This window comes from Pristiophorus japonicus, chromosome 6 (genome assembly GCF_044704955.1).
Source record: "Pristiophorus japonicus isolate sPriJap1 chromosome 6, sPriJap1.hap1, whole genome shotgun sequence".
In the NCBI taxonomy this organism is placed as follows: domain Eukaryota; kingdom Metazoa; phylum Chordata; class Chondrichthyes; family Pristiophoridae; genus Pristiophorus; species Pristiophorus japonicus.
Window position 1 is genome coordinate 192,343,022 of NC_091982.1, and position 14,769 is coordinate 192,357,790.

At 40.6% G+C, this 14,769-nt stretch overlaps 1 protein-coding gene across 3 annotated transcripts in view; it reads right to left on the reverse strand.

The window, feature by feature from the left end:
• The window catches only part of LOC139265918 (mitofusin-1-like), a 99,623-nt gene that overhangs the window by 61,055 nt on the left and 23,799 nt on the right, over window positions 1–14,769 (reverse strand). For all 3 annotated transcript variants that reach the window (XM_070883504.1, XM_070883506.1, XM_070883505.1), the window contains exons 5-10: window positions 11,078–11,202; window positions 10,708–10,816; window positions 9,149–9,256; window positions 8,710–8,863; window positions 7,613–7,680; window positions 42–163 (exon numbers count right to left, since the gene is read on the reverse strand). In XM_070883504.1, the coding sequence (XP_070739605.1) occupies window positions 42–163; window positions 7,613–7,680; window positions 8,710–8,863; window positions 9,149–9,256; window positions 10,708–10,816; window positions 11,078–11,202 (686 nt within the window). The remainder of the gene's footprint in view (window positions 1–41; window positions 164–7,612; window positions 7,681–8,709; window positions 8,864–9,148; window positions 9,257–10,707; window positions 10,817–11,077; window positions 11,203–14,769) is intronic.

Here is a 14,769-nt window from a genome sequence, read left to right on the forward strand (position 1 = left end):
TTGCCTTGTATGTGAATCAAGCCACTGAAGATTTCTCTTACCTTTTTTCTGCTGCAACCACATTGATGGAGTCCATGATTTTTTTCACAGTGTCTATGATCTGTTTAGCTCTGATAGTGTGGTGTTCAAATTTTGTTTTCACTGCTGACTGCGAGATACACTCCTGCGAGGCCCAAGCAGGAACACATTACTGTGAACTCCAAATTGTTTACATTGGACAAATATAAAGATATGCTCAGATACAGACTTGCTGCTGGTTCTAAAGAAATGTGTAGAAACTTCAACAGAACACAAGCATAAAATAAAATTCACATTAAACAAAAATACAAAAACAGCAGCAAGACAGTGTCTTAGACTAAATATTTCTATTCACAGTAATGTGTTTGTTTATTTATAAGAAACTTATATACATGCATAAAATAATGTAAAACATATTTTAGTTTTCACTACATATATGGACATAAACTATGTAAGGACATAAACTGCTGCCAGTGATTGAATTGTGTTTTCACATGTAAAGATCTGTTTGGCACAAACACAGATTGAGGTACTAATTATGATAGACTTGAGTAATAGAATACCTGATATTTGTCACAACCCCTGGGAGAACATTAAGAAAATCTATGTTGTTAAAAATCTTGAACACACTTCCTATCTGCCTATTTAGTTCCTGTTGTCACATTTTTGTCTCACTTCTACCCCATTATAATTTTGTATTTCCTAATTTAAAGTAGAATTTGCCGATGTAAACATGTCATGATGTAATTACAGAATCTGACCACTAGGTGGCTTTGCGCCCAATCTGAGAACATCTTCATAGTCTGTCTCAGCAAAATGTCAGAGCCTTTGACCACCATTTCAGTTTCTCAAGTGGATTATGAAGGCAAGTTTAAACATTGTTTTGCACTTTAATTTTCTTTTTAGTCTTTCTCCTTTTAGTCTATTCCCCTATTTTATCCCCTTTGAATCCTCTGCTGAATCTATATTCTTCCCTCCGCCTCTCCTCCGACTGGACCTCAAACTGGTGGCAGTTACATAAGAACAGAATAGGAACAGGAGTAGGTCATACAGCCCCTCGAGCCTGCTCCGCCATTCAATAAGACCATGGCTGATCTGATCATGGACTCAGCTCCACTTCTCTGCCCACTTCCCATAACCCCTTATCGTTTAAGAAACTGAATAAATTTAAGACAGAAATAGACAATGTCCCAGCTTCCACATCTCTCTGAGGCAGCGAATTCCACGGAGTTACAGCCCTCATAGAAGAAATTCCTCCTCATCTCTGAATCTCAAAATGGGCGGCCACTTATTCTAAGATCATGCCCTCTAGTTCTAGTCTCCCCATCAATGGAAACATCCTCTCTGCATTCACCTTGTCAAGCCCCCTCATAATCTTATACGTTTCAATATCATCTCTCATTCTTCTGAATTCCAATGAGTAGAAGCTCTTCAGAAATTCTTACAATTGCCACAACAGAAAATACAGAGTCAAAAACTGATTCACATGGATGGTGTCTAATGGGTTGAACTATTCACAACTATCAGAACCTACTTGTATTCTCAAAGGGGTTCTGATGAAGGATAGGCACCCAAAATATTAACTTGTCTTTTTCTCTTAACAGATGCTGACTGACCAGAGGCTGTATTTCCAGCATTTCTGTCTTTATTTTGGATAGTCAGCATTTGCAGTTGTGTTCCCGTTATTTGTATCAATCCAGTTCACATTACAAAAGCTCCAAGCCATTTAAATTGTCAGAATATCCTGTTAAGGTCAACCTATATAGTTTTGTTAATGAGTAAGAATTTCTGAAGAGCCTCTACTCATTGAAATTCAGAAGAATGAGAGGTGATTTTATCGAAATGTATCAGATTATGAGGGGGCTTGACAAGGTGGATGCTGAGAGGATGTTTCCACTGATGGGGGAGACTCGAACTAGAGGGCATGATCTTAGAATAAGGGGCTGCCCATTTAAAACAGAGATACAAGTAGGTTCTGATAGTTGTGAATAGTTCAACCCATTAGACACCATCCATGTGAAGCAGTTTTTGACTCTGTATTTTCTGTTGTGGCAATTGTAAGATGAGGAGATATGGACATTTTCAAATTATATAACCCAAATGTGCATTTATTATATCAATGCCAAGTTTACTTTAGGACTGGTCTGTGCATCAAAAGTATGCAAATTTCCCAACTGATTTCCTTTCAATAAAAAAAACTAATTGTGGGATACTAGCATACAAACACACTGCATTCATTTGAACTTTCTATACTATTTTATTTTAAATGGGTTATCTCTTCTGCTAAAATAGCAATGAAAAAAACTGCAGGTGAATGCATTAAGCATTTCTAAAAGAAAAAGAAAGTCTTGCATTTATATAGTGCCTTTCAGTACATCAGGACAGCCAATGAAGTACAGTCACTGTTGTAATGTAGGAAACGCGGCAGCGAATTTGCGCACTGCAAGCTCCCACAAACAGCAATGTGCCATTGACCAAATAATCCGTTAAAAAAAAAATATAAAGTGATGCTGATTGAGCCAGGACTCCGGGGACAACTCCCCTGCTCTTCTTAGAACTAGTGCCATGGGATCTTTTACATCACCCGAGAGAACAGACGGGGCCTCGGTTTAACATTTCATCTGAACGATACACCTGAGACAGGGCAGCACTCCCCTGATACTGCACTGGATTGTCAGCCTAGATTTAAGTGCTCAAGTCTCAGGAGTGAGACTTGAACCCACAATCTTCAGACTCAGAGGCGAGAGTGCTACCCACTGAGCCATGGTTGACACAGACTAGTATCCCAAGCATAATTTAAGGTCTACACTTAAAAAAAAAACAAGTCTATCAGAATTAAACCGAAGCAATAAGCAACATGACTTTCTGCCTATCCTGGTTTAAGCAGCCCAGAATTTAATATGCATTACAGCATATCCAAAATTTGCTTTCCTAGCTATGCTCATAAATATACTGCTCTATTAATATCCTTAGTGTAAAAGAGGGATGGGAGGAACCAGTGGAAGTTAAGTATACTTGTCCACCTCAACTTTTGAATAAAGATAATAAAACAAAAAGTTGAAACATAAGGGAGAAAACAAGAATACAACAACAGAAAGGAAAGCATTAGTAAAGTAAAACAGCATTTGTAAGAGCCGTCACCTAAGCAGGTCTAGACTTCAGCAATGAACACAAAATGTTGATTAATAAAACACACACATTATTAAGGAACGTTAGGGTACACAGCTGTAGGAGAGAAGAAGCTTCTCAAAGAGAAACTGAGACATAGTTAGGCAAAATGCTAATCAACAATTTAACTTTGCACAGCGTTAAAAAAGAACAAAGTGATGAAAGTTGAAGATAATATATTCAATTTTAAGCGCTACGAAGTTTCAAGAATTTTCTAAACACAATCCTGAACACAGCTGTTCCAAACATTACAAACAGAAGATGAACTTAGTGTATAAAGGAATTGTTAAGCTCCTATACTTGAGAGCTGTATTGCGACTGAGATCAATTTTTGAAAATTCCAAATGGTATGAGAAAAACTACTTTGTACAGCTTTTATTTCTTTTTATTTAAATCTACACTGTACAGTGCCATAAGCTTTGCCTTTCATATATAAAACATCAGAATCTATTGTTGAATATTTAAATAGGTCTATAATTGTTGCAAACATGTATGCACAATATTAATTGTGAATGCCTTGTGTTTTTATGAAGTAATTATGGAAACACTACTTTTACCCCATTGACATTATAAAATTCCTTTTCCTGGGCAAATCAGGGGTAAATGCATTGCAATTCACTAATCCTGCATGGCTGTTTACTCCAGATATTTGGAATGTGCATACATTGTATTTATGTACCTGCTGCCTAACAGAGGAATTTCACAAGTTCAACAACTGTGGAGAATTTAAATGGCCCAGCAGCCATTTAAACTGCAGCATTCTCACCTGAAACAGAAGAGAGGAGCTTGCATATAAAAATTTCTGTAAAATAAGGTTTCTCACCTGCATACCACCAGATTTAATGATAGTATGCAAAAACTGCTGTTGCAAGAAGCGAGGGGGCGATAGCTGTCCTCTGACACTGAAGTGTATCTGCCATAGAAATGATTGGTGCAGCAAGCCTGGCAGGATATAACTGACAGGATCATTGCTGTCTGCACCACCCAGATGATCTGGGACCCAAATACATCAGTAAATGGCAAACCTGAAGACAGCTGACTAACTAAAGCAATAGACCGTCATCCAATTCCAAGTATGCATTCTACGAGGTGCTCCCTCAAAACCTTTTGCTCATTTCCTGCGGCTCATCCAAACGCAAATCAATTTTGCAACTTTTTGAATTCTAACCATGCATGGTAAAGCTGCAGCAAAGCACAAATACAAGCTTCAACTAAGATCTGAAACTGTTGTCACTCTGAATCCAAAGGTACTTCAAACTACAAATCTTTCCAATATAATCTAACTGCATAATTTGGATTTATTTACTGACATACAGGATAGGCTGCAGGTTGGATATATGTCAATCACTGCACGTGCTTAAACTTACAACACCTCAAGACTACTTTGTTGCTTGCAGGACAAGATAGCATATAATGGAACCAGGCCTAAATTAGAGAAGGGCGCTGAAATGCAAACCGATAAATTGAGAAAGGCAACCTAGATATAACTGGCTAAGAGAACAATGAGGGAGCAGAGGAGGGTGAAACTAGAACCATGACCCACCCCCACCCACAAAGCTCAGGGTTCACATCTTCCTCCTTTTGTCACGTTTGTCCCCTCTTCTTAATCAGTCGCTGGCATACATTCAATCATAAACATCACATACAGAATTTAGCAATGCAAGAACTGTGTGAAGGTATCTTTTGGAGCCAGCACGGCAACTTGTTTTTGTAGACCTGGAACAACAGTCTGCCACTGGCCTGAACAAGTGAGCACTGCATTACTTTCATCAACAGTCATAAGCACCACAGGTTACACACAGACCAAAGGATGTAGATAGTGAACTTAAGTAGGCAGTACCATGTTAAGTCACAACACATGGGTGAGGAGGAGCAAATAGGGTGGCAGAGGAGCATATGCCTCCACTTTTGATGCTCCTGGCCCCACAAAAATAAAAATTTCCTAGGCTGTTTTGTGAACAACCTCCAGTGGTCCCTTGAAGACATGTTGGTTAGGGAGCTCAACACCTGATACGAATGGGTTGTACCTGAAATTACAATTGGTGTCCTACCACCAGCATAGAACTCTGCTTTGCACATTTAATGAGCCCTCCAGTGACTGGAGCTATCTCTGACACATAGGCTTTGATGGCTATGGTTGTTGGAGGTTAATAGGAACATAGATAGGAGGTCAGTCAGCCACTCGACCCTTCAATTAGATCATGGCTGATCTGTACCTCAACCCCAGTGACCCGCCTTTGCTCCACATCCTTTGATACACTTACCCAACATAAATCTATCGCTCTCAATCTTGAATGTTTCAATTGGCTCAGCATCCAGCCTTTAGGGGGAAAAAGTTTGTTCGATATTTCTATTACCCTGTTTGAAGAAGTGCTTCCTGATTTCCCTCCTAAATGGCTTGGCTCTAATTTTAAGATTATGTTCCTTTGGAATGGTTTTCCCCGCCAGAGAAAACCATTTCTCTTTCTTTATCTGCAATATCAAATTTATATATCATTTTAAACACCTCGAATAGATAATCAAAACAGTCCCAAGAAATCACTGCATGAGTTTTTCAGCATCGTGCCCTTGGTCCAACCAACTTCAACTGCCTCATCAATGAGCTTCCCTCCATTATACAGTCAGGAGTGAGGTTGTTCACTGAGAAATTTGACAAGTGTTCAGCTCCAGCCATAGCTCCACCAATAATGGAGCAGTTCTTGCCAGCCTACAGCAAGACCTGGAAAACATCCTGGCTTTGGACTAACAAGTAAGTGGCAGATAACAATTGTGTGTCTTAAGTATCAGGCAATGATTATCTCCAACAAGAAAAGGCACAATCACTTTCCTTGACAAAAAGGAGGAAGAAACAAGCCAAGTAGCCACAGGTCAGCAAGTTTATCAGTAATGGGACAACTGCTAAAATCCATAATCCATTTATGCTTTCCAAGTGCTCATTTATTCTGTCCCTGATTAGGGACAGAATAAATGAATACTTCGAAAGCATAAACTGATTATGGAGAGTCAGTATAGCTTTATGAAAGGTAGGTCATATTGATGGTCACTAATTCGGTAGCGAGGGTAATCAATTGATGCTTCAACTACAGATTTTCAGAAAGTATTTGATAAGGTTCCACACAAGAGACTACTACCTAAAATTCAGGTGTGTGGATAGAAAACTGGTTGAGAGGTAAAAAGCAGAGTATTGGCATGAGTGACATTCTTGAACTGGAAGGCAAATGCTGTCCTCCAATGACACAGCTGGAGTCTCAGCTTTGCAACCTTTCTTTGAAATAAATCTAAGTTTGCGAATGATACTAAGCCAAGAGGTACAGTGAATTGTGAAGATAGTAGAAAACTGCAAAAGTACATCGCTATCAAGTAAGTGGGCAGAACAATACAGATGCTGTTTAACAAAACAAAGTGCCAGGTAATACACTTTGGACAAGAATGGCAGATGGGAGTACAGTTTAAATGAGAAAGCACAACAAGGCTAGATGAACAAAGGGATTTAGGGGTCTTGGTTAAAATCTAGCTCACAGGTGCAAAAAGTAATCAAAAGGCTAATGTAATGCTTAATTTCATCACAAGATGTATGAGGTAGATTTTTATCTTCAGTGCTTAGATGTCAAGTACCACCTTGGATGAATGCAGAAGGGAAAAACCTGTCAAGGTGGGTGGCATATAGGTAACAGAAATCACCTAATTTTCATTCTACTGAAGTTATTGGAAAGAAAATCCAGTGAGTTTTGTAAAGGCCAAATGGTCTATTCATGTTCCCATCCAAACTTGCAATTGTAATATGCAAGAACACTGCTGGCAGCAAAGCATTACAGAAGTCTACAGCCCTGCGCTCAGAGAGCAAGAGCCACAAGTACAGGAAGCGTTCAACTGCTGTTCCTGGCCACAATTTCTGTCTTCCTACTGGCATAACATGGTATGCTGACAGGAATTACAAAACTGCTTTCATTAAAAAACTTAAAGTTTTTGTTTTTTGTTACCTTTATTCAAACTCAAACTATATTTAGAATGTCACAATCAGTTTTTGTCATTTTCATTAATACCTATTAAAAAGTTTAAAATGTGATGAATCTCCACTTAGTAAAATCTCAGTTTACAGTTTTCATTTTACTAAAGGTCTGAACTGTAACCCAAGCTTTTTGACGAAACAATGCTTACTTCATGAACTAAGCACAACTTAAGCTTGAGGGGCTGCAATGTTATTAAATTAATAAATGTGTTTATAGTACAAGATGTTTCAATATAAACATGTAGAAAATCTTCTGCATCCATACCTTTAAAATAGTAATTCTATACTAACTTATGGAGATTTATTTTTGTTGGACTACAAATTCCTCTACTTTATTTTAGGAACTGACCAGAAGGTGCTGCAACAAAAGTATTAAGCATATGGGGCAATAATAAAAGATGGCTGTCTGCCATGTACCTCAAATTGTCGCTCAAAATTCTGAAATTCAAAAAGCCTAGCCTGGAATCCATCTGCTAGTGCACCACCTATAAATCAAAATGCAAAACAATATGAAGTTGTTTTTAAATACTTCATCATAAATGTATAGGAGAGGATAAAAAAATATATAGAATTATCCAAGTAGCTGATTTGTATTATAATCAGGCAGTATTAAAATAAGAATGATCTACAATCACTGATTGCATTGACTAGTCAGGCAAGGACACATCCTGAAGAGAGAATTCCAGATATGCTGTCAATGAATGCAATCCCAATATACTACTACTACTTCTACTACAACTACTTCTACTACAACTACTAGAACACCAGAGACTGCAACACCATGCACTTATTTGGCATCTTTAGCACAGGAAAAACATCCCAAGTCACTTCAGAATCACAAGGAAAGAAAGGCACACTTTGTTGTAATAGATATCTATACAAATAGTTGTTAGTAGGTTTGTTAATCATAAACTTTTCTCCATAGTCTACCCCATGACACATACCAAGGGATCTTCTGCAAATACTGGCACATTCCTGTAGACACCGATCCTAACTTCCAAAAGGTAGTGTTAGCTACTCAAAGGAAGAGAGCGCCATCATTGCAATAAGCATTTTTAGTAGTACACAGTAATAGAAACATGTCAGTAAGCCAACCAATACAGAAAAATACAAAAATTGATGAGAGTCTGATAACCTCTGGGTTGCCATCGTGTAAAACCTTGGGTCCTGGGCAATGTTCCTGCTAAGGTGCGTGCACACGGCCAGGCAGTAATCTGAAAGGTCCTGTGCAGGCTGCTCACCAGCATTTACATTGTAAATACTGTGCGTGCGCAGAAATTTAAAGGGACTGTGCATTAAAAGAAACAGAACAAAGCACAGCTTACAAGGAACATTGAACCTGGAGCCCCAGTTTGAAAACCTATGTCATAAAAGTTTTAAAAAAGCATATTCCAGAATCTTGCCTTTAAGCCAAAGAGAGGAATGGTAATTAGAGCAGCAAAATAATATCCAAGTTTTATTTACGTGCAAGACTTCTCCAATACTTTTACAATCAAGAATACCACAACACTTACCACCTTCTGGCATCCCTTGTGCTTTGTGAATTCTGGCATTTACAGCCTCCTTGGCAGAAACAAAAAATATGCGATTCTCAGCCTGTGCATAATCCACTACTCCAAGCTCATCCACAAGGAAGCTAACGCAGCGGTCAGTATGTTGCTGACGTACCTGAATTGTAAAGGCGATATGGATTTATACTCGGGAAAAATCACCAGACTTTGGGTACAACTATTATTTTCCATTTTACCATATATATAGGTGTGATCACAGCAGTAAATATACAAAATTATAACGTAATATACTATACAATTTGACATTTAAGCAACTATATTTTATATTATAACATTCAATAAAGGAAGGACTATGTAAGCCAGTTATGTGTCATATTCAGACGCAATCATTTTTCAGCTCTATAATAAAACATTCTAACTATAGAGTATAACAATAACTTACTTCATCCATGTATTCTGGCTCAGAAGCAGAAGCATCCCAACGATTATTCAAGATAAAAATATTAGGCTTGGAAAGTCGCTCATTAACCTTATGAAAAAACTGTTTCTCCTGAAAGTGACATAACTTAATATTTAGAAATGTTCTGAATACAAAGCTGGTTAAAATTTCAGAATCTCATTTCGAAAACAAGCTCAAATAACAGATTCAATGTTAAGCTGTGTAATGTTCTGCTACTGAATTATCTGGCATTCAGTTATATCTACGAATGTTTGAATACAAGCATTATTTTAAACTAGCATTTGTCAGCAGAAGGCAGTATGAAGTCGGTAAAAGGGTACCAAAACAAATTGGTACATAAATTCCGTGTTTGTTGTAGTATCCGATTTAACCTGGAGTTTAAAAAATAAGATTAATTCATGGGTTGTGGGCGTCATTGGCAAGGCTGGCATTTATTGCCCATCCCTAATTGCCCTAGAGAAGGTGGTGGTGAGCCGACTTCTTGAATCGCTGCAGTCCGTGTGATGAAGGTATTCCCATAGTGCTGACTTTGTTGTAGCGATTTGTTACAACTGAGTAGCTTGCTAGGCCATTTCAGAGGGCAGTTAAGAGTCAACCACATTGCTGTGGGCCCAGCATCGAAAAGTGACCACGCTCGACCAGCTCCGTTGGGCCACATTGTCCGCATGCCTGACACGAGACTCCCTAAGCAAGCGCTCTACTCAGAACTCCTACACGGCAAGCGAACCCCTTATGGGCAGAGGAAATGTTTCAAGGACACTCTCAAAGCCTCCTTGATAAAGTGCAACATCCCCACCGACACCTGGGAATCCCTGGCCCAAGACCGCCCAAAATGGAGGAAGAGCATCCGGTAGGGCGCTGCGCGCCTAGAGTCTCGTCGCTGAGAGCTGCAGAAATCATGCACAGGCAGCAGAAGGAGCATGCGGCAAACCGGGCTCCCCACCCACCCTTTCCTTCAACTACTGTCTGCCCCACCTGTGACAGAGACTGTAATTCCCGCATTGGACTGTACGGCCACCTGAGAATTCACTTTTAGAGAGGAAGCAAATCTTCCTCGATTTCGAGGGACTGCCTATGATGATGATATACATATAGGCCAGTAGGCCAGTCCGGATAAGGACAGCAGATTTCCTTTCCTAAAGGACATTAGTGAACCAGTTGGGTTTTTCTGGCAATCCGGTAGTTTCATCACCATTACTGATACTAGCTTTTTAATTCCAGATTTATTTAATTAACTGAATTTAAATTCCCCCAACTGCCATGGCGGGAGTTGAACTCACATCGCTGGATTATTAGTCCAGGCCTCTGGATTACTAGTTCAGTAACATAACCACTCTGCTACCATTTATATAACTAGTAAACAGCTGCTCTATATTACAATTTTCAACAATTGCTAAATTACTTTTGTTCACACATTTACACGAAAATTCCTCTGTAAATGGCACTTGGGATGGAAACAGGTAGAAATAATTAGCAAGGAACAACTTTTATAGGAAATTACCTTTAAACTGCGTCAAGCGCAAAAAAAACCATAGACTTACAGTTTGCATAAGTGTTGATTCTGAATTTGCCACCAATACAAAGACATCAGCATCCAGACAGAACTTGTCAATCCAGCTATCCAGCTCTGTGGTGACATCAGTACCAGGGCTATAGAGAGAAACATCAGTTAGACTTGACATAAAAAGTATCTAATATATCAACATCTTGAAATTGCAATAAAATAACTTCCAACTTTTACAAATAAACACTACTGACACAATAAAGTAGAAGCCAAACTGCTTGAAAGTTTCAAATAATGAGAAATGTGTTTTTGCTTCTATCTAGTTGCAACAGAAAAACATTGCGCCAAATGGCTATTTAATAATTTATAATTACGTCAATTTCAAATTATTTTGAGCTACAACAGACCTGTCTACTAACACCAAGTCATCTCGAAGAAGAGCACATTTCGATTTTGGCCAGAAAACACGGACTAGACACCCAGCATCCAAGAATTCATTCTGATGCAGAGCATGTGCCAGCTGATTCACAGTCTAAAAACATAAATATATATTACTACACATTGTACTATAGCATTATCAATAAATGCAGAGGTCTGGAAGAAAAATAATTCTATTTAAAGTACTGAGAAAAAGGGATCAGAAAGAAATCAAGAGGAAAAACACTTCAACATCCAGATTGTTTCATATTAATTTTTTCATGAAATATAAACCACTTCTCCAAGATATGAACACTTAAAGACATTCTTTGTAATTAATACTAGCTAACATATTCACATCCCACTGAATTTCATAGAGTTTTAAAGGGGAAGGAAAATCTAAACAATGTAGACACATGCACACATATATAACTCTGGGATGCTACCTGTAATTTAAGGCTTCATAAAGTTCCATGCCAACTTTCTCCCCAGGGTGTCCTCCTTTAGTCTATGCACCAAATTACTTTTGATCCTTGGTGACTTCAATCTTCATCTCAACTTTCCTTCAAATTCACTGTCCTCTTGATCCCACTCAATCTTGCTTCTCATATAAATTCCTACCTACATTCATGGCCACCTCATCATCTCAAGGCTCCTCTGCACCCATGGTCGCAATCTCCTACAAGGCTTTATCTGACCAATTCTTCATCTCCCTCAACACCCATGTCCCATACCCTCCTTCAATATGATTGCAATCATATGCTCATGGGAAGCTTCTCCCCCTAGGTCCCTTACAACGCCACTTTTAAGCTCCCAATTTCCTTACTTCTAGCATGTCACTCATGACACCTCTGCCAGTCACATTGCTTAATTGCCTCTTCACCTTTGTGTTCAATGTCCTTTATACCAGCAAAACAAACATACTCATCGCTGCCGGGTTTGTATCTTCAAGTCAGAGGGGCACAAACTTTAACGTAACTGGTGTGCAACTGGCCCGGCCGTTTATTGTCAGATCTGGCTTCACAACTCAAGCATTACCATGTTTCACTCTACTCAGCCAAAACCATCTAGGATCACCATTAATCACCAGGAAAACCTTGATCCTTTTTTCCATGACCACCTTAAATCCCTCTTCCACCCTTAGCTCAAATAACAAGTGCAACAAGCTTATGAATTTCTATTGTCACCCAGAACGAGATATGTGCAGCTATCTCTACACTGTATCCTTCAATTCCCCTCATCCTCAGCTTTCCCATCTTCCATCTACTCTAGCCAAACCAGCGCACCGCCCCTACCCTATGTCATTCTGCACTTTCTTCCTCATCTCCCTCCCAGCCCTCTCCATTCTACTCTCATCTGAACCAAACCTCCTCAATTCTCTTTCCTCACTCCCATGCTAGATGTCATTGTCAATTGTTCCCTCTCCTCGTGGACTGCCCTTCTCCCCTTCCAAACTATTGCCTTCTTCAAAAAAATCCTTGCCCCTTCCATCTTCAACTACTGCCCCATCTCCAATCTCCTCAGAGTTACTGACACATTGTCACTTCCCAGCTTCATGCTCATCTCTCCTGAAACACTCCAGTCTGGCTTTGTTTTTCTCAAAGCTCTAACCAAAGTTACCAACATCTTTAGGTGATTGTGACAGCAATGCATTATTCATCCTCAACTTCTCCACACTGTCGAGCACTATGCCATCATCTTCCAACACCTCTTTTCATACAGCTCTGAGACTACCCACGCATGTTCTATTCTTACCTATCCAAAAGTAGCAAGTGTATCTCCAACAATAGTCTTTCCTCCCTCCCAGACACTATCACCATGAGTCCCCAGAGGATCTATCCTTGGCCTCTTCCTCATCTACATGCTGACCCTCTTCTTCTTAGGCAGTCCCTCAGATTCAAGGATGATTTGCTTCCACACTAAAAATGAGTTCTCAGGTGACCAATGTGTTCAATGAGAGACCTACAATCTCTGTCACAGGTGGGGTAGACGGTGGTTGAAGGAACGGGTGGGTGGGGGTGCTTGGGTTGCCGTGCACTCCTTCCACTGTCTACGCTTGGTTTCAGCTTACTCCCGGGAGAAGAGTCACGAGGTGTTCGGCGCCTTCTTTTCCTCCACTTTGAGCGGTTTTGGGCCAGGGATTCCCAGGTGTCTGTGGGGATGTTGCACTTTTTCCAAGAAGACTTTGAGGGTGTCCTTGAAGCGTTCCTCTGCCCACCTGGGGCTCGCTTGCCGTGCTGACGCTCCGAGTAGAGCACTTGTTTTCGAAGTCTCGTGTCAAGCATGTGGATGATGTGGCCCGTCCAATGGAGCTGATCGAGCGTGGTCAATGCTTCGATGCTGGCTTAAGAACACTGACGTTGGTGCGCCTATCCTGCCAATGGATTTGCAGGATCTTGTAGAGGCAACGTTAGTGGTACTTTTCCAATGTTTTGAGGTGCCTGCTGTACATAGTTCATGTCTCTGAACCATATAGGAGGGCGGGTATCACGACTGCTCTGTAGACCATGAGCTCGGTGCCGGGTTTGATGTCCTGGTCTTCAAATACTCTCTTCCTCAGGCGACCGAAGGCTGCACTGGCACACTGAAGGCGGTGTTGGACCTCATTGTTGATGTCTGCCCCCGAGGTATGGAAAATGGTCCACGTTGTCGAAGGCCTCACCGTGGATTTTGATAATCGGGGTGTAGTGCTGTGTGGTGGGAGCAGGTTGGTAGAGGACCTTTGTCTTATGGATGTTTGGTGTAAAGCCCATACTCTCGTACGCTTCGGTGAAGATGTTGACAATGGCTTGGAGTTTGGCCTCAGAGTGTGCGCAGACGCAAGCGTCGTCTGTGTACTATAATTCAATGACAGAGGATGGGATGACCTTGGACCTGGCCTGGAGGCGGCAGAGGTTGAACAGTTTCCTGTTTGTCCTGCAAATTATCTCCAATCCAGCGGGGAGCTTACTGAGGGTGAGATGGAGCATTGCAGCAAGAAATATCGAGAAGAGCGTTGGTGCGATGACAGAGCCTTGCTTGACCCCGGTCCGAACGTGAATTGGGTCTGTGGCGGATCCGTTGATCAGGATCACGACTTGCATGTCATCGTGAAGCAGCCGAAGGATGGTGACAAACTTTTGAGGGCAGACGAATTTGAGGACGCTCCATAATGCCTCACGGTTGACAGTGTCGAAGGCCTTTGTGAGGTCAAATGCGGGTTGGAGCGGTTTCCTGCATTTCTCTTCGATTTGCCGCGCGGTGAAGATCATGTCCATTGTGCCCCTTAGTGGGTGGAATCCACATTGCAACTCTGGGAGGAGCTCTTCAGCCACAAGGAGGTGGTGATTGAGGAGGATTCTTGCGATGACTTTCCCTGTGGCAGACAGCAGAGAAACTCCTCTAAGTACCACAATCGGACTTGTCGCCTTTCTTGAAGGTGGTCACGATTATGGCGTCTGAAATTCCCTGACCCTCTGTCATTCACAGGCACAGGACCAACTTTCACATGTATGCTACTTCTCCGCCACCTTTGCTCAACCCAATAACTGCCATTGTGCTATCAAATGGCTTTAACATACAGTCTTGAATATTTCTTACTCCAGGTAATTATGAGCTAATTACTCCAAATCAAAACTGGGATGACCAAAGGCACAGTCTTTGGCTCCCACCATAAACTCCACTCCTTTATCATTAATTCCAT